Raw genomic sequence first — 27,500 nt, forward strand, 5'->3', positions numbered from 1 at the left:
TCCAGTCTAGGCAAATTATATCATACATCCCAGGAGTCGTCAGGAGGGGAGAAGGGATTTTAGCAGCTAAGCACATCCCTCCTGTCTGCATGCCTCAGCTAAAAGGCAAATGAATTCCCGAAAGTAATTGCTACATGAATCATCTGCCCTTACTCAAGATGGCCACAACCAGAAATGCTAGGGGGTGTTTTTCAAAGTGATTTCTCAGCAAAATAAAGCACGGAGCCATGGATGGATGGGGGAGTTTGCTTTGAATATTAAAACTGAACTAAATGCTCAGATACAGTGTAGTTCCACTTTAACGTATTTTGTATTCATTAATACATCAAGATACTTACGGAATGTTCCTGTTTATTATAATACATAGAATAGTCATGGTAAGCAAGGAAGAAAAAAAAAAATCATTGACAAACCTGATTCTAGCTGCCTACAGCTCTGCTGGGTATCCTGCAGAGTGCTAGATAGTTCAGAGATTTGGGCATCAAGATTTCTGAGTTCTGAGTCACTCACACTGGGAAACTGCTCCTAAATTACAATTAGAAAGGTATATAGATGTTTACTCTTGAGAATATCAGCTGGACTATCAGAGTAGTGGAATAATTTTGTCTCTTCACCTCACCTGCTCTGCAAAGTAGATTTTCTGCTTGCCGTAAACCTTCTCTTTGATCTTGCGCTGCTGAACCAATTGTTCCATTGCTTTAACAACCGCCTAAAGCACAGAGCATACAGTCAAATACATACGGTTTCTGCCTCTTCATTACCTTGTCCCTTCTAATTATTTCTTGTTCAAACATTTTATTTATTTAACAGGAAAGGATGCATGGGACATCAGAAGTATACAGCATTTGTACAATGAAAATTTCCCAAAGGGACAAAATTAGGTGTCAAGAACAATAACATGAACAACAACATCTGGCAACTGAAGCCCCATAGAAAATAAGGGGGGGGGGGGAGAGAAAGGGAAGTAACAAGGAGAGGTGAGTGACTCCACGATTAAGAGAGGAAAGGGGAACAAAATATTAGTGGGGAGTGGTACCGGTGTAGCTGGAAGAGTAAATCACGGGTCAAGAAGCAAGACGTCAAAATTGGGCGGGAGGAAACGTTCTACCAAGGGGTTTCAAATCATTTTAAATTTGAGGATGGAATCTAAGATCGTGGCTTCTATTTTTGCGTGGATCATAGACTGAGTGATCTTAGCGAGGGGGATTTCCAAGATTTAGCGATAACCTGTTTCGCTGCCGTGGTGACTTGTAAGATAAGTTTGAACTGTGCTTTTGTTACATCTGGCGGTCGCATGTTGAGTAGTGCAACCAAAGGGTTTGGTAGGAGGGTTATAGTACTAAGTGCAGATAGCATCCTAAAGATTTCCGCCCAGAAAGCTTGGACAATTGGGCAGTCCCACCATATGTGAAAAAAATGTGCCCAGGTCAGCGCAGCCTCAAACAAGCCGAAGGGTAATTAGGGATATATTTCGCAATTCTAGCTGGGACCAGGTACCAGCGGGTCAGGACTTTGAAATTAGTCTCCAGGGCTACTATATTTTGCGACAACCAAATGAGGCCCCAATCTGAAGGGTCGATTTGTCGGCCCAGGTCTGCTTTCCATTTATACGTGTATGAGGGTAATGATGTTGTTGTCGAGGATGTTGTCGAGGAGTATAGGTATGATATGAGACCCCGTCGATGAGGGTCTTTGTGACATGCTCGTTCAAAAGGGGATAAAGTGGATATTGGGTTGGCAGCCACAGTATATGGAGCGCAGAAATGCTTCAACTGCAAACACCGAAATAGGGGATTATGAGGTGATTGTAGGAGATAACGGGATTTCAATTTATCCCAGAGAAGCAAAAAGTGAGAGGTAATGGGATTTATAAATCGTACGGCGGTCGACGGGCCTTAACCAGAGAAGGTTCGCTGTTGATAGGGGATTGCACTCAATGGATTCAAGAATGACCCACTGCGGGGTTTCATGGGTAGCGTGATATTTAGGAAGCTGTGCTATGTGTGGTGCTTGATAATATTTGCTGAGCTCTGGTAGACCCAATCCGCCACTGAGTTTGGAACGATAGAGTAGAGCGAGGGACTTGTCGGCGAACTTTGCCCCAGACATAGGAGGAAATGTGGCTCTGTAGAGCACGAAGGTAATGAGCGGGTACAGGGATAGGGAGAACTCTGAAGAGCTGGAGGATTTTGGGAAGGATCGACATCTTCACAACTGCTATCCTGCCTAGCCAGGCTAGTGGGAGGGAGGACCATTTAGTCATAAGTGCCATTAGATGAGCTAGCATGGGGATGTAGTTGGCGACATAGAGGCTTGAGATATACGGGGTGAATTTTATACCCAAGAAAGGGATGGAGCCTTGCGACCATGTGAACAGCAGTATCCGCCTTCTAATTATTTCTAATAACATGCTTAAAGTGATTGCAAAGCTTTCTAAAAAAATAAACAGGTTATACTTACCTGCTCTGTGCGATGGATGCAGTTAAATTTTTTTTGACCCATTTTTCCTGAGGTAAAGAAACTGCCTAATAATTATGCACACCTTGATATAGGGTGTTGATCTCCTTTAGCCACACCTTCCCTCATTACACAGATACACATCACTTGATATGCTTAAATCCAAGAAGCATTCAAGTTTATACAGCTTGCAGTTGGACAATATGCATAAAAATGATGATTAGGTTAAAATACTCACTTGCCTAATAATTGCACACAGTGTATTTCCTTTCGTATATGGTATGAGATATGTGGCTAGAAGAGAAGTGGAACATCTAATCTAAGGATAAGGTGGATGGAGCCATATAAATCAAGTATAACAAGCGCTTTTTGACTTACCTGTAGTGGATAGTCATATTTATCTGGCAAGTTCTCTGTGTGGGTGTTGGAGGCGCACTGGAAAATAGCTCAAGAGCACAGGGTTGCGTTTTTCAGAAGACTGCAGGGAAGCACCTTTTTGAATGTAATCTATTGCATGGACATTTTGTGTTAGCCACGTGGTGGCATTGATATGATTTAGTGGACTTTATTTAAAAATTGCCTTCAATTTTTAGGTTTTGTTTTTTGTTTTCTATTGATACACATTAATTGATTGTCATTTATTTATAGCACACAGCGCTGTAAGCATTTCTTGGATATTTGAGATTAAGAGTGTAGAGACACTTTGATTACAGCTTCTTTTTTGTGTATATGTGCATCCATCCTAGCACAGGTGTGTAATAGATCTTGGAACTGCAAAATCGGTTGACAGAACAGCGAGCAACACCTCAGATATTAGACATAAAAAAAAATATATGGCTCAGATAGCTTTGAACCGGAGCTCACGTGGAAAAACAGATCCGCTGGTCAAGCCATAGGTATTATACAAGGGGAGATAAGCCTACCACATTGTTGGCAAGGAAACTGATACCTGGGGTATATACAGTTGTGTTCAAAATAATAGCAGTGTGTTGAAAAAAGTGAATAAAGCTCAAAATCCTTCTAATAGCTTTTATTTCCATACACACAAATTCATTGGGAACACTACACATTCTATTCCAAATCAAAACATGAAGAAAAGTATATCAAATTTGTGTTGTTCCTCTAAAAAAAGTTAAGAAAAGTGAAAATTAGACTGTTCAAAAAAATAGAAGTGTTTGTATTCTTCTTTACAAACTCAAACATTCACTATATAAACTGAAAAATGTTTGAAGATTTTGCTTTCCTTTGAATCAATTAATATTTAGTTGTATAACCACTGTTTCTGAGAACTGCTGTACATCTGTGTTGCATGGAGTCAACCAACTTCTGGCACCTGTGAACAGGTATTCCAGACCAGGATGATTGGACTACATTCCACAGTTCTTCTCTATTTCTTGGTTTTGCCTCAGAAACTGCATTTTTTATGTCACCCCACAAGTTTTCTATTGGATTAAGATCCGGGGATTGGGCTGGCCACTCCATCACATCAATCTTGTTGGTCTGGAACCAAGATGTTGCACGTTTACTGGTGTGTTTGGGGTTGTGGTCTTGTTGGAACACCCATTCAAGGGCATTTCCTCTTCAGCATAAGGCAGCATAACCTCTTCAAGTATTCTGATGTATTCAAACTGATCCATGATCCCTGGTATGCGATAAATAGGCCCAACACCGTAGTATGAAAAACATCCCCATATCATGATGCTTGCGCAACCATGCTTCATTGTCTTCACAGTGTACTGTGGCTTGTATTCAGTGTTTGGGGGTCGTCTGACAAACTGTTTCCAGCCACTAGACCCAAAAAGAACAATCTTACTTTCATCAGTCCAACAAATGTTGCACCATTTCTCTTTAGGCCAGTCAATGTGCTCTTTGGCACATTGTAACCTCTTCAGCGCGTCTTTTTTTTCATCCGCGGGACTTTGCGGGGGCTTCTTGCAGATAGCTTGGTTTCACATAGGCGTCTTCTAATTGTAACAGTACTCACAGGTAACTTTAGACCTTCTTTGATCTTCCTGGAGCTGATTGTTGGCTGAGTCCTTGCCATTTTGGCTATTCTTTTATCCATTCGAAAGGTAGTTTTTCGCATTCTTCCACGTCTTTCAGGTTTTGGTTGCCATTTTAAAGCACTTGTGATCATTTTAGCTGAGCAGCCTATCCTTTTCTGCACTTATATGTTTTCCCCTCTCCAATCAACTTTTTAATCAAGGTACGCTGTTCTTCTGAACAATGTTTGGAACGACCCATTTTCCTCAGAATTTCAGAGAGAAATGCACTGTAACCAGCATGTACGTTTGCTGCCTTCCTTCCTTAACTAAGGGCAATAATTGCCACCTGTTTTTCAAAGAATGAATGACCTCACTAATAGAACTCCACAATGCTATTATTTTGAACATGCCCCTTTCAATTAGTGATTCAATTACACAGAATCAGCAGCATGCATGTCATGACTGTTGGGTCTGTTGGATTTCTATTACTCTACTACACCTGCTAGTAAATTATTTGCCATGTAGAAATATCATTTCTACCAAAAACAGTGATTAATCAGGTCAGTGATGTCTGACTGCTATTATTTTGAACACAACTGTACGTCTGCCTTACCTAAGTGGAGATTGCAAAATGATTACCTGATCCAGAATCCTGAACTAATCATAAAGGAATTTCATCATTTCTATCCCACATTATATGTTAAACCTGAAAATGTTCCCACAGGACAGGACGGATGTATTTTTCCATGATATCTCTTTACCTAAGCTGAAACAAGCTCATTTGGAGCTCATGGACAAGGAATTTTCAAAGGCAGAAATCAAACTGGCCATTAAAAATTAACATCCTTCTAAAGCACTAGGCCCAGATCGTTTCTTTGGCCAATATTACATAAAGTACCAAGAGATTGTGACTCCTCACCTAAGCTCTTTTTTTAACAAAATCCAGCAAGGGAAACACGCCTTACGGAACATGAACATGCGGCCTATATAGACGTCATACCAAAACAAGGAAAAGATCACGGGGACTGCTTATATTACTGTCCCATCTCCCTGGTAAACACAGATCTAAAAATATCCAAGGTACTTGCACCTAGACTGAATTCCTTTCCTGCTCAATATACACTATATTGCCAAAGTATTGGGATGCCTGCCTTTACACACACACACACGGCATCCCAGTCTTAGTCCATAGGGTTCAATATTGAGTTGGCCCACCCTTTGCAGCTATAGCAGCTTCAACTCTTCTGGGAAGGTTGTCCACAAGGTATAGGAGTGTGTCTATGGGAATGTTTGACCATTTTTCCAGAAGTGCATTTGTGAGGTCAGGCACTGATGTCAGACAAGAAGGCCTGGCTCGCAGTCTCCGCTCTAATTCATCCCAAAAGTGTTCTATCAGGTTGAGGTCAGGACTCTGTGCAGGGTAGTCAAGTTCCTCCACCCCAAACTTGTTCATCCAGGTCTTTATGGACCTTGCTTTGTGCACTGGTGCACAGTTATGTTGGAATAGGAAGGGGCCATTCCCAAATGGTTCCCACAAAATTGGAAGTATGAAATTGTCCAAAATGTCTTGGTATGCTGATGCCTTAAGAGTTCCCTTCACTGGAACTAAGGGGCCAAGACCAACCTCAGAAAAACAACCCCACATCTTAAATCGCCCTTCCACCGAACTTTACACTTGGCACAATGCAGTCTGGCAAGTACTGTTCTCCTGGCAACTGCCAAACCCAGACACGTCCATCAGATTTCCAGACAAAAGAAGCATGATTCGTCACTCCAGAGAACATGTCTCCACTGCTATAGAGTCCAGTGCTTTACACCACTGCATCCAATGCTTTGCATTGCACTTGTGATGTAAGGCTTGGATGCAGCTGCTTGGCCATGGAAACCCATTCCATGAAGCTCTCAATGCACGGTTTTTGTGCTAATTTGAAAGCCATATGAAGTTTGCAGGTCTTTAACAATTGACTTTGCAGACAGTTGCCAACTTTTGCGCACTGTGCACTTCAGCATGCTCTGACCCCGCTTTGTCATTTTACGTGGCCTACCACTTCATGGCTGAGTTGCTGTTGTTCCCAATTACATCCACTTTGTTATGATACCACTAACAGTTGACCATGGAATATTTAGTAGCAAGGAAATTTCATGGATTGACTTATTGCATAGGTGGCAACCTATCATGGTACCATGCTTGAATTCAGTGAGCTCCTGAAAGCGACCCATTCTATTACAAATGTTTGTAGAAGCAGTCTGCATGCCTAGGTGCTTGATTTTATACACCTATGACCCTGGAGGTGATTAAAACACCTGATACCAATGATTTGGAGGGATGTCCCAATACTTTTGGCAATATAGTGTATTCCTTTTCTGAACAATATATCTACCCTGACTAAGAAGGATTTGTTCCTAACCGCAGGGCATCTGATGAAACTAGGAGGGTTATAGATGTCATTTTGGCGATCCATTCTGATTGGGAAGGAAGGGGGGCCAGACAGGGAATGCTTTTATCTTTAGATATACACAAGGCATTGTCTTGGGATTACACCTGTCTCGATATGGCTTTGGTCCGTGCTTTTGGTCTACGCTTCAAACATTATATAGCTCACCCATAGCATCCCTAATGGTAAAAGGGTATCGAGCTCCCGTACTATTGAAAAAGAAACTTGCCAGTGCTGGCCTCTATCTCCGCTATTTGTTCTGGCCCTAGAACCAGTTGTCATCAAAATTCGCAACTGTATAGACAAAGGGGATAGGATGTAGAAATACAGCATAATGCGCTTTTTGCAGACAACCTACTGATGTTAACTTCATCACCTATTACCACCCTCCCCAACCTTTATGCCATCCTCCAGCCCTTCTCAAAGATTTCAGGTCTTAAAATAAATCATGAAAAATCACAGGCTTTGAATATATCCTTAAAGGAAAGTACCATTGAAGCTCTCAAAAACTCTTAAAGATTTTATTGGCAGTCCGAGGCCCTTCCATATCTAGGTGTTAACCTTATGCCCTCCTTGCACATCCTATAATCCCAAAATTATCCTGCATTATACAAACATCTTGCAGCTGATATAGCTAAAATGGCAACTTCACCTGCCATCATGGTTTGGCAGAAGCTAAATATCCTCCCAAGACTCATATTTATTTCGCACCCTGCCAGCGGCACTTGTTTGGTCTGACTGCATTTCAAAAGAAGTTCCCATACAATATCATTCTTTCCACTCCACGTTTTCTAGAGGTGTGTGTATCCTCATCTCTAACTCTATTCAAATTGTTCATGTGCAGGAGTGGATTGATGTGGAGAGCAGGTATATTTTATTACTGTGCACTTTGAATGGGTTTCGCTGCATAGTTACTGCGGTATATATCCCTCCGCCCTACTCTTCAGAGGTCATTAAACGCCTAGCTCAATTTATGGCCAATCATCCCGATGTTCCCCTATTGGCATTGGGTGATTATAACAATTTCTTACTCCCTAGCTTGTATAGATTGCCTTTGGGCGGTAGGGGCAGACAATTATCCTCTCAGCCTACCCCATTTGCCAATTTATTGGTGGAAGTGAGCCTCCGGGATGTGTGGCGCATGAAGTATCCGACAGCAAAATGTTATTCAGGTTTTTCTGCTACTCATGATGGGCTTTCACACATAGATTTGGGCCTTGGGAACATGACTATCCTGCCATGTGTTTGATGCTGCGTATGAATCCAGGGCTCTATCGGACCATGCCCCTTTCTGGGTCAAGTTACAGGTGTGTTATATCCGCTCTCGTCCGCTGTGGAAGGTGAACCCATCTTGGATGACACGGTTTCCGGAGTCTGAGTTGATTCTGGGGGAGTTGTCAGACTTTCTGCAGCGGAATGAAGGTTTGTCCCCGCCAGGAATGGTTTGGGATGCGATGAAGCCCTTCCTGCGGGGTTTGATAATCCGGGAGATTTCAGCGGTTAATCATAGATCCAGATATTGGAGGAAAAGGTACGGTTAGATGTTCAACAGTGGGAGGTTCAGATGATCCAAGACCCTGTAACCGCACCTCCTGAAAAGAGCTCTTTATGAATCAGTGCTTACTCAAGTGGCAGATAAGCGATATTTTTTGCAACAAAAATATTTTGAGGAAGGGGAAAGTATGGGGCACCTTCTTGCTCTTGTGGTGAAGTCACAACAAGGGGTGTCCACTGTACACAGGATTGAGGATGCTGATGGAGTGATCTGCACGAGTCATGCGGAAATCCTGAGAGTTTTTCATCACTTTTATGACGATCTGTATGCTTCTAAAACTAGAACTACCCATTCTGAGCTTTTGCAGTTTCTAGACGCCTGCTCTTTTCCTCTTCTATAGCAGACTGACCAGAGTACTGGAGATGCCAATTACTGTTGAGGAGTTATCTGAAGCTTTGGCAGGCACCCCCAGTTATAGATCTCCAGGTTCAGACAGATTGCCATTCAAAATCTGTAATAGATATGGTGCGCAACTGCTCCCGGCATTACTCAATGCCCTGAATGCCGCCATGGGTGGAAATGGTTTGCCCCCCTCCATGGATGAAGCTGTTATTATAGTATTATTGAAGCCTGGAAAAGAACAATTAAAACCTGACTCCTACTGACCTATTTCCCTTCTTAATACGAATGCTAAATTGTTGGCCCGGGTTTTAGCTACTAGACTGGCATGGATTATTGGTAATATCCTACATAAAGATCAGTCTGGGTTTATTCCTTCTAGAGCGACGGCTAATAATATTTGTAGACTTTTCTTGAATTTGCAAAGTCCGGTGGACAATCCAGGGTGGGGATGAGGGGAAGGGGGGGGGGGGGGGGTTGGGACAATTTTGTCTTTGGATGCGGCCAAGGTATTTGATAGTGTGGAATAGCCTAATCTATGGGAAGTATTGTCTAGATTCGACTTTGGTCCCAAGTTCATTAGCTTCTCTATGCGGCCCCTAGTTTCCGGGCGATATGTCAGATTCATTCAGGCTGCAGAGGGGAACGAGGAAGGGCTGTCCTCTCTCGCCCCTTTTGTTCGCTTTGGCGTTAGAACCTTTAGCGATTTTGGTGCGACAATCTCCGGATATCGTTGGTTTTACAAGGGGTGTTCTTTCAGAAAAGATATGCCTTTATGCAAATGACACACAGTTATATTTGGGCGATACTTTCACATCCTTAGATGCGGTTATGTCCCTTACTGAACGCTTTGGTGGATTTTCCAGCTTTAAAATTAATAAATCGGCGTTGATGCCCATGGATCCTGTAGAACTCCCCCTCCCAGCCTGTGCACAACACATCCAAGTAGTGTCTACATTTAAGTATTTGGTGGTGGTAGTCTCTCCTGATCCTAAGCAGTATATTTATCTTAACCTTTTACCTCTACTCCATCAGCAGAAATTGTTGGTGCAAACTCCCTCTGTCAGTGGTGGGTAGAGTCAATTTAATTAAAATGATTTGGGCCCCAAAACTTTATATTTTTCATAATTCTCCCATATGCATTCCTAAGAAAAGGTTTCATCGCATGGAGACCCAGTTTAGGAGTCTTATTTGGAAAAAACAAGTAGCTAGGATAAAATTGTCCACATTGCAATATGGCAAAGAGTTGGGGGAGTTGGCTTTTCCTGAGCCCAGGCTTTATTTTCTGGCAGCCCAATTGCAGCAACTGGTTGACTGGGACTTGCCTGATAATACTGATCCCATTATTAGTTTGATTTCCCTTCCTGATCCCACCATTTTGGCTCTCTCTCTCATCTTGAGATGGCTTTACCGGTCCTTCCATCCACCGCTCCAACTGAGGACCTCGAGGCGCGTCTGGAATACGGTAAAAGCGTCCTTTCATATTACCGGCTCTTTTTCCTGTACTCCCTTGTGGAATAATCTGCAATATGTAGAGCTGGCTAAACTGGAGGTTTTTCACGACTGGAGAGATAAAGGCCTGAAATTTGTATCAGCTGTATTCGTGGGCAACCTAAAGTCCTTTTCTCAACTGCAAATTAAATTTACAAATGTAAATTCCATGAGATTAGAGAGCGAAGACTGAGCCTGTATTGCATGGTGTAGCTGAAGAGAACGATGAAAATGCTTATGTGTAAATACACATAAGCATTTTCATCGCACTCTTCAGCTACACCATGCAATACAGGCTCAGTCTTTGCTCTCTAAGCTCACATTGACAGACTCAGCTTTTCTTAAGGATGTCATTCAGGCAACCCATAAGAAGGGCATGATTTCTCGGGTATACTCCCCAGCTTTTGTCCACAGTACAGGATCAATCTAGTCTCCGGAGCAGGACGCAGTGGTCCTGGGATATTGGAGAGTTTGCTGGAGATGTCTGGGATGCAGCCCTGGAATCTGTTCTGGGAATTTCTCTCCCTCTCATAAATTGTCTCAATTGTTTATTCTGTGCAACTGTATCGGTGGGGCAGGCGGGATTCACCTGATTGTCCCAGGTGTAGGGTCCAGCAGGGTGATTTCATTCATATGCTCTGGCGTTGTCCCAAGTTACATAGATATTGGAGTGAGGTTCTACAATTTATTTCTCTAGTATCACAATATACTGTTCCTCAGGACCCCTTGCATTGTCTGTTGGGGGCACTGGACCAAGAACTGTTCCAACCAGGAGGGTATATTATGGTATCTAGACTTTTATAACTGGTTAGGAAGTTGATAGCAAGGTACTGGTTATTGTTGGCTCCTCCATCTTGTAAGCAATGGATAGATTATGTTAATTCTTTACTCCCACAGAAGAAACTCACATATCAACATCGCAATGCTTATATCGTAAGGTTCCAGCAGGTATGGCAGGGTTGGCTGAATACACCTGGGCTCGCCCCTCCTCAATTGATAGTGGACCGACTTTTGCAGGTGTGATATTTTAGATCAGGTGCGTGGCTCCACTCCTCCCACTGGGGGAGTTCATGTGCATCTCCCATTCTTTTTGATGAGACGTCTTTGTTGAACCAGAGGTTGTTGATGTGTTTTTTTTTATTGTTTGAAGATATGTTTTGGGCTTTGTTCCTTTCCCCCATTTCTGAATACTTGTGGTCGATAAGGAATAAGATGTAAAAAGGAAAAAGCAAGATATTGTCAAGAAGCTGTGGATCCTTGTGGACTCTGTTTTGTTTGATTACCATTTCTTTTATTCTGTTTATTATGGGATCTGCGTATCCATGTTGTTCTATTTATGTGTAATGCTGCTGTTGCAGTAATGTCATTGTGGATTCTGGAAGTACTGTTCCATTTTCTCTATTATCTTGACAAAAGAGTTGTTTGGGTTAAAAAAAAAAAAAAAGTTATTGTTTGTCTGGGGAGACAAGTGGCCTAGGGTGATTAAGCATACATTATTCACTCCAAAATGAAAAGGAGGTTTGGGGGTCCAAGATTTACTCAAATACTTTTATGCAGCCCAGTTAGCTCAGCTCATCTTTTTCCCATATGTTATGGCTGCTGGCAAAGGAATAGCCTCCAGTTCTATGCCCTTCCACTTTATTTCATTAGGAATATGGGACAGACTCACCAAATCTCAAATTTAAACCCACCCATAGTTCTTTGGCTCCTTTACTTCGAAACAGGGAGTTCACCCCAGGCCTCACCCCTCGAACATTAGAATGGTGGTCTAATAAGGGTCTTCTGCGTATAGTAGATCTTTGTGTTCATAGGGGAATTCTGTCATAACAAGCTCTAATAGAGAAATATCACATGCCAGAGTCGGAACATTTTTGATATGCCTAGATAGCATATTTCCTGAAAGCTTTGTATATCAGATCATATATAGTATTGATGTCATCTATGGAATACTTCTGCCACAAATATGATAAACTCCGTGGTCAGAAATCTATCCTATTTTAAAGCCCTGTAAACACAATGAGAATATTGGATGAATGATCATCCATTTGTTTTTCCCATGCTAGTCGCATATTGAAAGTGAAGAGATTACTAAAGTTACGTAAATTCTTGTACAACAGAAAGAAAATTTTAAAGTGATGCATTTTAATTATATTGCATTTTCTGAAGAAAACTGTACTGATTAAAAACAAAAATTGCACGATCTGGTATCGTACGAGAAAAATTTTCGTGCTTGTCCCTTCAAATAATTTCGGACGAAAGCTGTGACTAACTATCAGATTATTGTACGATCGATTTCAAAGCGGCGTTTTCGTATGATTTTCTGATCGTGTGTACTAGACTTTACAAATACTTTAGCTAAACAGGGCTATATGGAAAAAGTATCTCCAGGAAACTTTTGAGCTGGATGAATGGCACTCGATAACTCAGGAGGCTTCAAAGTCTCTTGTAAATACCTCCATTATTGAGGCACACTATAAAGTGTAATTAGGATGGTGCATGGTACTGGCCAGCTTGGCTACCTATGTCCCGGGGAAATGTCCATTGTGTTTCCGAGGCTGTAGTCAGGAAGGAACAGCATACCATATATGGTGGCAGTGCCCCATTGTGAGGCGTTTTTCGATTAGAGTTTATCATTTTATTTATACCCTCACCCAAGTTAACTTGACCAAGTCTCCACAGCATTCCTTACTGGGATCCTAAATGACAAAATGAAGGTGTTTGGAAAGGTATGGGACCTGTGGATCAAATCTTTGACTGGGGATCCTCAGACTATACCCAATTAACCATTTCCATACCAGGCACTTTTACCCTCTTCCTGCCTAGGCCATTTTTCAGGACAATTGCGCGGTCATACAACATTGTACCCAAACTAAAATTTTATCATTTTCTTCACACAACTAGTGCTTTCTTTTGCTGGTATTTAATCACCACTGGGGTTTTTATTTTTTGCTAAATTAACAAAAAAAGACAGAAAATTTTGGGGAAAAAAACACGTTTTTCTGTTTCTGGTATAAAAGTTTACAAATAAATAATTGTTCTTCATAAATTTAGGCCAAGATGTATTCTGCTACATGTCTTTGGTGAAAATAACCCAAATTAGGATGTATTTTTTTGTTTGTAGAAAACTTATAGAGTTCACAAACTATGGTATAGATCTGAAAATTGATCAATCCTGAAGTACTGACGGCCAATCTAATTTCTTGAGGTCTAAGAATGTCAGAACAGTACAGATATCCCCCAAATGACCCCTTTTTGCAAAGTAGACAGTCTGACGTACTTCATAAGAGGCATGGTGAGTTTTTTAAACTTGTATTTTTTTTGTAAGAATTTTTCAGAAAATGAAAAAATAAAAAAAAAATATTTTCAATTTTTTTTTTTTTTTTTTTTACATACTGTCATCAGTGCAGTATAGCATCATTATATAACTGGCATGGCGGTGATCAGGGACACTGACTGCTGACAGTATGGAAAAAAAATTTAAGATTTTTTTTTCATATTTCACTATGACCAAAGTAGTACAATGTTACCATAGTAACATTGTACTACTTTGGGGAAGTGATCAATATTTTTTTTTTTTTTTTACACAATTTGCTTATAGCAAAGAATTACTTTGCTATAAGCAAGCAAACTGCGTATGCCCGGGAGCAAGCCAAATGGCGTCCACCCAGAACGCTGAGGAATTTTGCCGGCCGCCATCTGGCCATAGGCCGGGAGGGTAAAGGTTAAGAAGCAGTCTGAAGGGTGCGGGCTGGAACGTGAAGTCACTTAACCCCCCATTCCTCCTCTTTCCTACTTTTCTAGGCTCTCTGGCCTTTTCTACTTTAATTTAGTTGTGTTAATGTAAACTCAGGGAGAAAGTTCACTTTTGTACAAAAAAAGGAGTAACCTCCGTTCTTTGGAGAAGGCAGCCCGAATTTATAAGAATGTAAAGCATACTTTGTAATCTAAATGGTTAACTTACTATTACTGAAATTAAACATTATGATTTTTTTTTTTTTACCATAAACCTCACTGATGGGCCATGGCCCTCAGACTGCAGAAAGCCTGGAGTATGCGAAGATAGACAGAGATGTGCTCTACGTATATGCTTGGTGCTACTTTTACAAACAATGCAACTTATTAACATTGTGAAGTTTATTGCCTTACACCTTCTGTTTCTTTATAGTATATTATTTACTATGCTACTTGTACTTTCCATAGTGGAGGAACCGCAATGTTGTAATTTTCCTTTTTTTCTTTTTATTGTGGACAAAACTTCAATAAAAATAATGAAAACAAAATTCAATTAGACCTTTCTTCTAAATGGTAAGCATTTTCAAAATTGTATTAACGGTTTAGTGTTTTGTGTAGGGGGGGTGTACTAGTGGGTGATTTTTTTTTTTTTTTGCCTATCCCTGAGTTCTTTAAAACAAAAGAACTAGATTTTTGTGTACTCACTGTAAAAATCCCTTTCTCTGAGTCCAATGACGAACACAGCATCTTCCTCTTTAATATTATAGAAGGGCTATATAGCTCCACCTACAGGAGTAGGACATTAGGAAGAAAAAATAGACTTGGCACCTCCTATGGGCAGTCCTCTCTGGGTATAAAACTCCCTCTCTGCTATAAGTCCCCAGTCTGTCACAAGCAGTGTCAAAGGAGAGATCTCCCTAGAGGGGTGGGTGATGTGTCTGTCAAACTCAGAGAAAGGGATTTTACACTGAGTAGGAAAAAAATCCCATTTTATGTTCACTGACAGACACAGCGTCTTCCTCTTTAACATTAATGTAACAGGGATGTCCCCAAGCAGTGCCAGAATGAAGGGTGTGCAACCACACAATGGAGAAAGAAAAAAAACACAGGGCAACAAGCCAACATTGCAAAAGACCCAAAAGGGGAGGCCCAGGAGCCCTAAAAGCCACCTTGCAAACTTGAGAAACAGACACCTGATGTCGGAACTCCCAGGAGGCGCTAACCGCCTTGGTGGAGTGCGTTGTAACCAAGAAGGTAGGTTCCTGCACCTTAACAGCATACTCCTGAACAATCGTCTGCTGAATCCCAACGAGAAAAAATGGCAGAAGATGTCGCCAAGCCCTTCTTTGGACCAGCCATGAAGATGAAGAGAGAGTCGGACCCCCAAAAAGCATCCAATACAAAAAAGGTACATGTGAATCGCGTGGACCACATCCAGGGAATGCAGGGCCACATCTTTAGAGTGCGTCAGTCAAGGACACAGTGAGAGAAGAAAATATCCTCATTTAAATGAAAATCCAATACCAGCTTTGATAGAAAGGAAGAGGAAGGCCAAACACCACCTTCACCTCGTGCAAAACCATATAAAAGGTGGCTAACAGGACAAAGCCACCAACTCTGACGGCCTCCGAGCAGAAGTGATCGCGACAAGGAAGGCAACTTTTTGAAAAGCATAAGCAAGGAGATGTCCCGAATGGCCTCAATTGGAGGATTCTGAAGAGCCAACAGCACAAAATTCAAATCCCACGGTGACAAAGGTCAGCACACAGGTGACATGACGAACCCCCTAAATGAAAGTATGAACCAAAGAATGCGTAGCTAAGGGCCGCTGAAATAAAACAGCCAGAGCAGAGACTTGATACTTGATCATACTTAACGCAAGCCTCTGATCCACACCCAATTGGAGGAAGCCAACTGTCAGGAGCCGCCGCGGCGTATGGCGACGGAACTTGCGCATGCGCACTTGGGGCCGTGGGTGCGCGCCTGGCACCAATGACAGCGCAGGGCGCGGTATTTAAATTCGCTCTGCGCTGACACTGGTTGCTGTTTGGTCATTCCTGTGTTCCTGCTCCTGTAGTTATTGGTATTGGATTGTTGCTGACCCGGATAGTTCCTGACCGTGCTGTGCTCTCCTGCCGTGACCCCTGGCTTTCCTGAACTCTCTCTTGGATGCCCCTAATTTGCTCTGACCTCTTGTTGCTGACCCGGCGAGTGACCCAACCATTCTCTGCCTGCTGCCTTGTACTCCGCTGCCCCCACGGTTACCGACTCAGCCTGTCTGACCCAGCTTCTGCTCATCCATCCATCCTGCTCGGGCCCATTCGCCTCTTCACATCAGGCTCTCAGTGTGTAGATACCTCTGGCGGATCACTCTACCACGGGTAGGTGTACTCAGGGGCCGCGACCTGGTCTCAGTCGGCTCCAAGTCCATCCCCACCATCAGGGGCTCCGGTGAACAAGCAGACTGGGACTTAGACTTTGTGGTCTGGGGAACCCTATTCCGTGGATTGCTAGAGGTACCGCCAGGCGGTTCATTACACCAACACCTGAGCCACAACGAAGGAATGCAGATGGAACCCCAAGGCTTCACACCAACCATTACAGGCTCTCCAGGTGCGATGATAAAATTTCCGGAAGGCAGACTTATGGGCCTTCAACATAGTCTGAATCACTGAGCCAGATAACCCCCTGTCCTTCAGAACCTGTCTCTCAATAGCCATGCTGTCAAAGGCAGCGACGGTAAAGCAGGGTGAAAGACCGGCCCTTGAGATGGAAGGTCTTTCCAAAGAGGCAGCCTCCAGGGAGTATCCGTCACCAATCGCACCACATAGACGTACCAAGGATGGCAAGGCCAGTCCAGAGCAATAAGGATGACTGGGATCCCTTCCACCTTTATCCTGCGTAGTAGACAAGGACTCAGGCAAAGGGGTGGGAAGGCATAAATGAGAGCGTACTTATCCCACGGCGCCACCAGCGCATCCGCTGTGTCTGTGAGGGGATTCAACGATTGTGCCATGAACCGTGGAACCATCCATTTGAGGTGGGAAGTCAGAAGAGCCATGTCCAGTGTCCTGCAGCGAATGCAAAGCTGATGGAACATTCAAGGATATAGTGACGACTCGCCGTGATCCAGCATCTGACAACTGAAATAATCCTCTTGCCAGTTTTTGACGCTTGGAATATGTACGGCGGATAGAGCATAAACAAACCTCTCCACCCATTGTAGAATGCGAGATGCCTCCAGTGCCGCTGCTGCACTCCTTGTGCCCCCAATGATTGACATATGCCACCACAGTGGCACTGTCCAAGTGAATCCTGGTTGGAAGAGCCGATGGACGGTTCATCCAATGCGTCAACAACCTGATTGCCCGAAGCTCAAGTACATTGATTGATAAGTGAGCTTCCCCCAGAGTCCAGCGACCCTGAGCAGAGTCCAATCCCAGGGCTGACAGGCTGGCATCTTTTGTGACCACAGTCCAATGAACAGGGAAGAAGGACTTTCCATTCCGTACAGCCGGGACCTCATCCACCAAATGTACCATTCCAGGTAAATTTGAAGGTCTGAGGAGGCAGAAGCCCTGTTCCATTTTGATAGAAGTTCCTTCTGCAGTGTTTTCGTATGACACACGGCATACGGAACCACTTTGAAGGTAAAACACCATCAAGCCTAACACCCACATGCAAAGACGCAAAGAGGGCAGCCTGCAAGCCAAGAGTTGCCAAACCACCGACCGGAGATTCAAAACGGAAGGAACACCTTGGCCTGCTCCGAATCCAAATTCAGTCCCAAATACTCCAGGCGCCTGGATGGAGTCAACACCGACTTCTGTGAGGTCCAGGATCCACCCAAAGTTCCACAGAGAATGCATGGTAATCGCCACATTGTCTAGTAACGAGAAGCGAGTCTCCACATGCAGAGGCAAATCGTTTCAAGTAGCCAATCGCTGCAATCCCCCATTGTCTCAATAAGGCCGGACTGGGGCTAGGACCTTGGTAAACACCCAAGGTGCGGAGGCCAGACCAAAAGGCAACGCCATGAAGTGATAATGCGTGTCCCTGATGGCATGTGCAGATAGGTGTCCTTGATGTCCAAGGAGGCCAGGAAATCTCCGTGGAGGAGGGAGGTCACCACAGAGCAAATGGATTCCATCTTGAACTTGTGAACCCGCACAAAGACATTCAGGGCTTTGAGGTCCAGGATTGTGAGAACTTTGTCTGCCATGGGAACTGTGAACAGGTTGGAGTAAAAGCCTTGAAAACACTCCGAATCGAGTATTAGAATTACCACTCCATAAAGCAGTAGTTCCTGCACAGCCCTGTACAGGAAAGCCACAGATTTGAGGGAAAAATCTGTCCAGCGGAAGAGAATGAAACTATCTTGTATTCTGATAGACTGATCTCATGAACCCACTTGTCCAGAAAGAGGTCCACAGGCCCGGAAACCTTTAAAGATACCCCCTTACCACCCTGGAAGGGGGTGGGGGCAAACCTTCATGCCTGTTGGAGACTTATCCATGGCTTGGAGGGCTTCTGGGGCCTGGGACACCTGCGAGGGCCTTAAAGGGCCTGAAGCCCTAGACTGCAGAGCCAGAGGGATGAAAAATGTGCTTATATGCCGTAAATGCTGGCCCCAAGTTCCAACGAGGTTCCTTCCCTTTCTTGGCCTGAGGGAAGAAGGTACTCTCGCCCCCAGTAAGGTTCTTGACTATGTCATCCAGGGTAGCGCCAAAAAGACGGTCACCCAGAAAGGGTAGGTCCACCAGAGCCTTCTTGGAGGTCTGGTCCACCGACCAACACTTGTGCTCTGGTGGGTCCTTTGGCTCAACGGCCAAGATGGACAATTTGGAAAGAAGTGGAAATGCATCAAGGAAAGCGTCACAAGTATAATTTAAGCCCTGGACCTACTGGTCGGCCACCTTCTAGAAATTAAACCTTATCGTAGAGCGTTGGCCCATTCCGTCAGTGTCTGCGAAGCCAAGGCCGTAACCAACACTGGCCTATGTGCCAATCGGATGACAGCGAAAATCAAACGGGCCACTGCCTCCGCCCTGTGGTCCACAGGGACCTTATACAAGGAGGAATCATGGCCTTGTTAAGCCTGGAGATGGATCAACCACCGGTGATGTCCACTTCAGCAGAGTCTCCTCAAAAGGCTAACGTACTGCGAAGTGTTTGAGGAGCACAAAACGGATGTTTCGGCCTACTCCAATCCTTTTAAACAACTCTGTCAAAATATTCAGGGTAAGGAAAACCCTTAGCAGCCAAACACTGGCTTGTGCGCACCAAAAGGAACAGGTGCCACATCAGTTGCCCTCTGCAGAGTCCTCATTTTTTTAGCGTTTCATGTACCAAAATCAATAAGTGCCACTACCAATGCCTGTGCAGCACCAGAGGCAGAGGACCAGTGCTCCTCATCAGGGAATCAGGGAATGTGTCCTCGGGATACTTGGTAAATGCAGAACCCATGGCAGCGGGATCTGGTTCAGTCTCGGAATCGTCCAAGGAAGAGGGCAATGGCAGGGGGTGCTTCTTGCTCACCTTGCAGCCAATTGCTGCCTCCACATGGGACACAAACACTTCCAGGACTGCCAACAATATGTCTATGGGAACCAAGGGACCTGGGACCTCTGGAAGGGGGCCCCAGAGGTACAGCATGCTCCTGGGCTTCAATGGACCAGTCTCCCCAGCTAGACACCGCTGCAAAAAGGGGACCGAACGCTCCCAGTCCAGAAGACCACTCCAGTAGGGATAGAGGAGCACAAGAGAACCCCAGGGAGGACTCCCCACAGGTTCTGCCGTCTGTCCAGCACAGCGCGTGTTCTGAGCCCCGCCCCCAAAGCCCGAGGTGCCTGAGGGATATCCCTGCCATGGGCTATAGGAAAAAGGCCACCAAGGACCTCTCCCAGCCGGCCTCCATCACCTGATCACCTCTCTGACCCCCAAAAAATGGCTTCCAGATGAAAACTCCAGAAAGAATGCTGCCATGCCTGGCAATAGAGGCCGGAGAACGAAAACCTCCAAGAAAATGATCTACGCGGTACAATAATGTGGCCGTCGGCCACCACAGCCACATGCAGCGCCCACCTGCCGAGTCCAGGTAGGCCTGCAACTCCCCGTCCTTTCCATCCACAGTAGACACCTTTCCCCACAGCAGGACAAGGCCCCTCTCCATCCCCGGATGATTACAAGACCACAGGAGGAAAGAGAAGGAGCCTGCACTACCAGGGTCCAGCCAGGAATGAGGTACCCACACCTTTATTGTGGTTGGCAGCAGCCCCACAGCCAGGTTTTGCAGGAAACTGCTGCATGAAGGGGGGGGGAATGTGTGGGTAAGAGGGGATGCCGCAGGACCAACGTTCGAAGGGAGCACCCATGCAGCGCATCGCGTCCTGGCGCCCGGTCATATGCGTCCCCGCAAGGCTTTTAACTCGCTGGCCACCCCAGTCCATGAGGCATAGTTGTGGCTGACCGAGCACGGACCTGGCAGTCTGCATGCACTCGCTGGTCAGACTCGGGTGACCACTGCACCTAGATTATCCAGCTCGTCTGTTGATAGAAGATCTCCACAGGAACATAAAAGTCCAGGAATAGAAAAAGAAAAAAAAGTTGTGGGACCACAAATCCCAGCAAAACGTCACGTCCATACTCCTGAGACACTAGGCAGAAAAGACTGAAGACCTATAGCAGAGAGGGGGTTTTATACCCAGAGAGGACTACCCATAGGAGGTCAAGTATTTTTTTCTGCCTAGTGTCCTACTCCTGTAGGTGGGGCTATAAAACCCTGTTTCGTTAATATTAACCACCTCCTGTTTATATACAACGGCCGGACGGTGGCAGTGCAGGGTTGGGTGGCCATTTATAAACGGCCTCCCCGCACCCTGCTTGTGCGCGCACCCTTGGAGCGCGCAGCACCGCGATCCAGTGCCCGCTGCGTCCTCCGGACACAGTGGAACACCGTTCGTAGGACGGGACCTCTGTACGAGGTCCCGGTCATGTGATCACTGATTGGCCAATCAGTGATCACATGCAGAGTAGTAAGCAAGATGTCACTTGTGACATCATTGCTTACTATGTGTGAAATCTGTGAATGATCAGAGGTCACATGGTACAAGGCTTTTCACAACAGCCTTGTACCATGTGACAAGCTGTGACCAATCACAGCTCACTCAGTAGTACTCAATTGCTGCAAGAATGCAGCTAGAGAGAAGGAGAAATGATTGCTTTTACACCTTTAAAGGATGCAAATTCAAATCAGTGTAAAAAAAAAAAAAAAAAAAAAAAAAATCTTCATCACCCCCAAGTAGTGCAGTGGCACCATGGTTACACTGTACTGCTAGGGTGACAGTATTTAAAATAAAGAATATAAAAAAAAATTTTTAAAAATGTAAAAAAAAAAAAAAAAAAAAAGTTTAAAAAAATATAATTTTTAGTTCTAAACGAATTTGGGTTATTTTTTTTCTTACTAAAAATATAACGGAATAAATTTTGGCCATTTTTTTTCTTACTAAAATATAACGGAATAAATTTTGGATTTATGATAAAATACTATTTGCAAAATTTTATAAGAAAAAAAAAACAAAAAAACTTTTCAAAATTTTTGAACTTTTTAATTTACATAGCAAAAAAAAAATAAAAATCCCAGTGGTGAATAAATACCACCAAAATAAAGCTTTATCTGTTGCAAAAAAATGCAAAACAGTTCAAATGGGTACAGTGTTGCATGACCGCGCAATTGTCATTCAAAGTGCGATAGCACTGAAAGCTGGACAGGAAGGGGGTAAAAGTGTCCGGACTTGAAGTGGTTAAAGAGGAAGACGCTGAGTCTTGAACGTAAGATAAACTTTTTTTTTTTTTACTTGTCAGGTTGCTTTAATTGACACCATTTGCAGATGTAAGTTCATCCCTTTGATCCGCAGATGAATGAACAGAATGATCCCAAAATAACAATGTTACTTTGCCTCTTTTATATTATCGCTGTGTTATTTATAAAAACCGATTCAGTGCCAACACCTTCTCTGAGAATACAGTAATCCTGCCTTTGAGTAATCAAAGCCAACAATTGTTGTATACGCGGAGGAGGGGGGGGGGGGGTCACAGAAGCAGGGCAGAGACACGCCACATGCTACAGGTTTTTGAAGTCTGCAACTAGTTAAATGCATCAAATATACTTTAAACAACTGACACTTAAGGCCATTACAGTATGTTGAGCATTTTTTTTTTTATTTATTTACTTTTGGTGCGGTCCTGCATGTTTTCAGCCCACTCAAATTACTGGGCTGAAATTGCACTGCACCCAGACAGCATGTGAATTGCACGGGAACTCGCAATGCATTTGTGTGACTAAATTGTGTGAACTCGCCCTTAGGCAGTTCCTAACAATGAAGAGACACCTGCTTTTTTAAAGGCTGCCAGATCTGCCATCAGAGAGAAAAAAAAACAAATTTTCAATGTCTATGTTGTAAACCTTTTCTCCACAATGCTTATAGATAAAAAAAAAATGAACAAGTACTTGATTTAAATGTCCACTTAAGAAAAAAAAAAAAATTATAAAAAACACACTATTGCAGGCCATAGACTGGTAAAAAACGGGCCTTTTTAAAAAAAAAAAAAAAAAAACGAAAAAGCGGTCGTTCAATAGGCCGATGTTACCACCAACGGTAAAAAAAAAAAAAAAAAAGGCCGTTTTTTCGTCCCGTCTACGGCCGGCATTTAATTACTTCTGTCCCTTGCAGAGAGCTCCGCTATTATATTTGACATGAAAAAGTATTGCAGTTGCAACAATGTATCCGTTTGTATCCATTTCGGATATAATGTTTTTATTCGGAGACAAATAGATACATTGTTGCAACCGCAATACATTTTCATGTCAAATATAATAGCGGACTGGAACTTTACCGCTAAAAAAAATGTGCCAAAATCCCGAAAAACAGCCGACCAATTAACCCACTAACGGTGCGAAAATCGGCCGGCTTTTTTTTTCGGCCGAAAAATAGGCCGATTTTCAACCCGACTATGGCCTGTATCAATCTCTCTCTCTCTCTCTCTCTATATATATACACACACACATATACACGTATACATACACACACACACACATATATATACATAAACACACTATAAAGCCAAAAGTATTGGGACACTCCTCCAAATCATTATATTCAGGTGTTCCAATCACTTCATGGCCACAGGTGTATAAAATCAAGCACCTGTGCATCAAGGTTGCTTCTACAAACATTTGTGGAAAAAAATGGGCCGCTCTCAGGAGCTCAGTGAATTCAAGTGTGGTACCATGATAAGTTGCCACCTGTGCAAGTCCATCCGTGAAATTCCCTTGCTACTAAATATTCCATGGTCAGCTGTTAGTGGTAGTATAACAAAGTAGAAGCAAATGAGAAAAACAGCAACTCTGCCATGAATTGGTAGGCCACGTAAAATGACAGAGCAGGGTCAGCGCATGGTGAAGAGCACAGTGCGCAGAAGTCGCCAACTGTCTGCAGAGTCAATCGCTAAAGACCTCCAAAACCTCATATGGCCTTCAGATTAGCACAACAGTGCGTAGAGAGTTTCATGGAATGGGTTTCCATGGCCAAGCAGCTGCATCCAAGCCTTACATCACCAAGTGCAACGCATCAGATGCAGTGGTGTAAAGCATGCTGCCACTGGACTCTAGATCAGTGGAGACGTGCTCTCTGGAGTGACCAATCATGCTTCTTTGTCTGGCAGTTGTCAGGAGAATGATACTTACCTGACAGAATTGTGCCAAGTGTAATGTTTGATGGAGGGGATTATAGTGTGGGGTTGTTTCTCAGGGGTTTGGCTTGGCCCCTTCATTCCAGTGAAGGGAACTCTTAAGGCGTCAGCATACCAAGACCTTTTGGATAATTTCATGCTCCCAACATTGTGGGAACAGTTTCGGGAGGGTCCCTTCCTGTTCCAACATGACTGTGCACCAGTGCACAAAGCAAGGTCCATAAAGACATGGATGAGCGAGTGAGTTTGGGGTGGAGGAACTTGACCAGCCTACACAGAGTCCTGACCTCAAACCTTTGGGATGAATTAAAGCGGAAATTGCAAGCCAGGCCTTATTGTATAACATCCATTCCTGTGGATCAATCAGTGGATTGCAAGTGCAATGCCAGGCTCTTGGAAACTCTTCCTCAAGCTCTATGTCCATACTGAGGTATGGGCTTTTCAGTTACTGGACTATGGCTACAAGTCATTTTTATATGGTTGCAGATAGGACTTTTAGTTAATTTCACTGATCTTTGGGAGTGAATGCCAAGGCTGTATGGGAGGAGACGCACACAGTGATGCCAATTTCAAATCTGACAACTGCTGTGAGGGAGGGAACCCCCTGCATGATACTGGGGAATGAGGGCCTCCTTGGTACCATGATAAACCCTAAATATGGGTGGTAACAATTTCTCAAAGGTGAACTAAGGTTTTAAAGAACTTTTACTGCTTGTTGACTATATGAAAATAGTGAGCATTATGGTACAGGTTCACTTTATCCACTTGTCTATCAGCACCATTTATAAACAGTGGCTGGTAAAATGGGGATTTAAACAGTCGAGAGAGTATGTTTAATTCCACCATAAACATGTGCAAAACTCAAAAAAATACAAATTAAACATATTAACTTATAATGCAACAAATCTCCATAATCAGTGTTCCAAAACATAGTGCTCTGTGCCCAAAAAAAAAAAAAAAAAAAAAAAAGACAGACACCAAGAAAATAAGTGCTCTCTCTTCTCCCAAAAGAACAATCAAATTACATTCTTGGATAGGGCAACTAAGGGGCTTTAGAAACTTTCTTCAAATTATTTAAAGTGATACTAAACCCAGGATCCTGCATTCACTATATCTGGTCTCCCACAGTACAAAGAACATGGAAATGCAATTATTTTAGTAAATATAAACTGCTAAATACCTTTTCTCATCAGCAGTCGGAGCAGTTTTGTGACTTCATCAGAGCACTGGTTAAGGGTTGTAGGAGGTGTTTTATTTCTGCTCTAGGAGGATGTGAAACCTCTGACCCACTGTCTGGACAGTGCTGATTGGACCTGTGCTGATAACATGCACCCTCCCAAAAACAAAACAAAACAAAAAAACCTCTCTAGCAATAGAGGACCACAGGTTCAGTCTGTATCAGGTGGGTCATTTCAACAAGAGGAGGGGCAGAGAAGAAAGCTTCAAACAGCCTTTTTACACAATGCAAAGGATTAACCCCTTAGGTTCCACAGCGAGTATAATAAGCATGCTTTACTGCATATACAGACTGATTTTACTGTTGTGGGTTTAGTAACACTTTAATCTTACCACTAGGAGACATTGGTTAGTAATGATTATGTAAGATCTTCTGTTTGGGAAATTACATTGTTATCCCACCACTAGAGGTCCCTAAAGACGATAGTTAATTGGTGTGTTTGAAAATATATTTAATACCTTTAACCACTTGAGGATTTACCCCCCTTAATGACCAGGCCTCTTTTTGCTACTCGGCGCTACACTAATTCAACTGATAATTGTGTGGTCATGCAATGCTGCACCTAAACGAAATTTACGTCCTTTTTTTCACACAAATAGAGCTTTCTTTCGGTGGTATTTGATCACCTGTGCACTTTTTATTTTTCACGCTATAAACAAAAAAAAGACCAAATATTTCGAAGAAAAACAATATTTTTTATTTTCAGCTATAAAAAAAAATATATAGTAAACTCAAAGTTAGTTATAAATTTAGGCCAAAATGTATTCTGCTACATGTTTTTGGAAAAAAAAATCCCAATAAGTGTATATTGATTGCTTTGTGTGAAAGTTATAGCATCTACAAAACTATGATATAGATACTGCAATATACGCCATTTTTTTGCTATACGGCGCTGTTTAACTGACAATTGTGCGGTCATGTAATACAATACATAAATAAAATTTATGTGCTTTGTTTCACAAAAATAGAGCTTTCGGTGGTATATTCGGTGGTATAGCGTCTACAAACTATGGTATAGATACTGCAATTTATGCCATTTTTTTGCTATACAGCGCTGCGCTAGTTTAACGGACAATTGCGCGGTCATGCAATACGGTACATAAATGAAATTTATGTCCTTTTTTTTTTAACACAAATAAATAGAGGATTCTTTTGGTGGTATTTGATCACCTGTGCACTTTTTATTTTTGGTGCTATAACCAGAAAAATTTTGAAGAAAAAAAAAATGTTTTGAAAAAAATATTTTCTCATTTTGATCATAAAAAATATCTAAAAAAACTAAAATTTCGTCATAAATTTAGGCCAAAATGTATTCTACTACATGTTTTTGGTTAAAAAAAATCCCAATAAAGTGTATATTGATTGCTTTTTGTGAAAGTTATAGCATCTACAAACTATGGTATAGATAATGAAATTTACATAGCTTTTACTTTCTGACTGCCCATCACATTCCTTGAGGTGCTAAAATACCAGGATAGTACAAACACCCTCAAATGACCCCTTTTCGGAAATTAGACACCCTAAGCTATCTGTTGAGAGACATATTGAGTCCATGAAAGATTTATTTTTTTTCCACAGGTTTCTGGAAAATGACAAACTTTTTTTTTGTTTTGTTTTTTTTACACGAAGTTGTCATTAAATGATTTATTTCTCGCATAAGCAATGGGAATATGTGGAATTACACCCCAAAATACATTCTGCTACTTCTACTGAGTATGGGGATACCACGTGTGAGACTTTTTGGGAGCCTAGCCACATGCAGGAGCCTGAAATCCAATGACCACTTTGAAAGCCTGAAGGTGCGTAACCTCCTCATTACACTTCCTCACTACCTATCACAGTTTCGAAGGCCCTGACATGCCAGGATAGCCCCAACCCCCCCCCCCCCCCCCCACAAAGGACCCCTTTCTGGAAAGACACCCCAAGGAATTTAAAAAGGCATGGTGAGTATTTTGCAGATCTCATTTTTTCTCACAAGGTTTTGAAATATAAAAAAAAATAGAAAAAATGTTTTTGTTTTTTTTCTTCATTTTCCAAAAACTTGTGGCAACAAATGAGATCTGCAAAATACTTACCGTGCTTCTTATCAAATTCCTTGGGGCGTCTACTTTCCAGAAAGGGGTCATTTGGGGGGGTTAGGTGCTATCCTGGCATTTCAGGGCCTCCGAAACTGTGATAGGTAGTCTGGAAGTTTAATGAGGAAATAAAGCCCTTTAAAAGCCTGAAGGTGCTTATTGGATTTTGGGGTCCTGTACTTGGCTAGACTGCCAAAAAATCTCTCACATGTGGTACCCCCATACTCGGGAGAAGTAGCAAAATGTATTTTGGGGAGTAATTCTACATATACCCATGGCATGTGTGAGCAGTATATCATTTAAGTGACAATTTTGTGTAAAATATATATATATACAGTCATGGCCGAAATTGTTGGCACCCTTGATATTTTTCCTGAAAATCAAGTATTTCACACAAAAAAGGTATTGCATTAACACATGTTTTGCTATACACATGTTTATTCC

General features: G+C 42.8%; 1 protein-coding gene across 3 annotated transcripts in view; it reads right to left on the reverse strand.

Annotated features, from left to right (window-relative positions):
* The window catches only part of PSMC3IP (PSMC3 interacting protein), a 266,259-nt gene that overhangs the window by 179,303 nt on the left and 59,456 nt on the right, over window positions 1–27,500 (reverse strand). For all 3 annotated transcript variants that reach the window (XM_089673058.1, XM_089673059.1, XM_089673060.1), the window contains exons 3-4: window positions 620–709; window positions 414–525 (exon numbers count right to left, since the gene is read on the reverse strand). In XM_089673058.1, the coding sequence (XP_089529184.1) occupies window positions 414–525; window positions 620–709 (202 nt within the window). The remainder of the gene's footprint in view (window positions 1–413; window positions 526–619; window positions 710–27,500) is intronic.

The sequence above is a fragment of the Staurois parvus genome, unplaced genomic scaffold, assembly GCF_062004578.1.
Source record: "Staurois parvus isolate SC_StPar_1 unplaced genomic scaffold, SC_StPar_1.0 ptg000134l, whole genome shotgun sequence".
NCBI classification, from domain to species: domain Eukaryota; kingdom Metazoa; phylum Chordata; class Amphibia; order Anura; family Ranidae; genus Staurois; species Staurois parvus.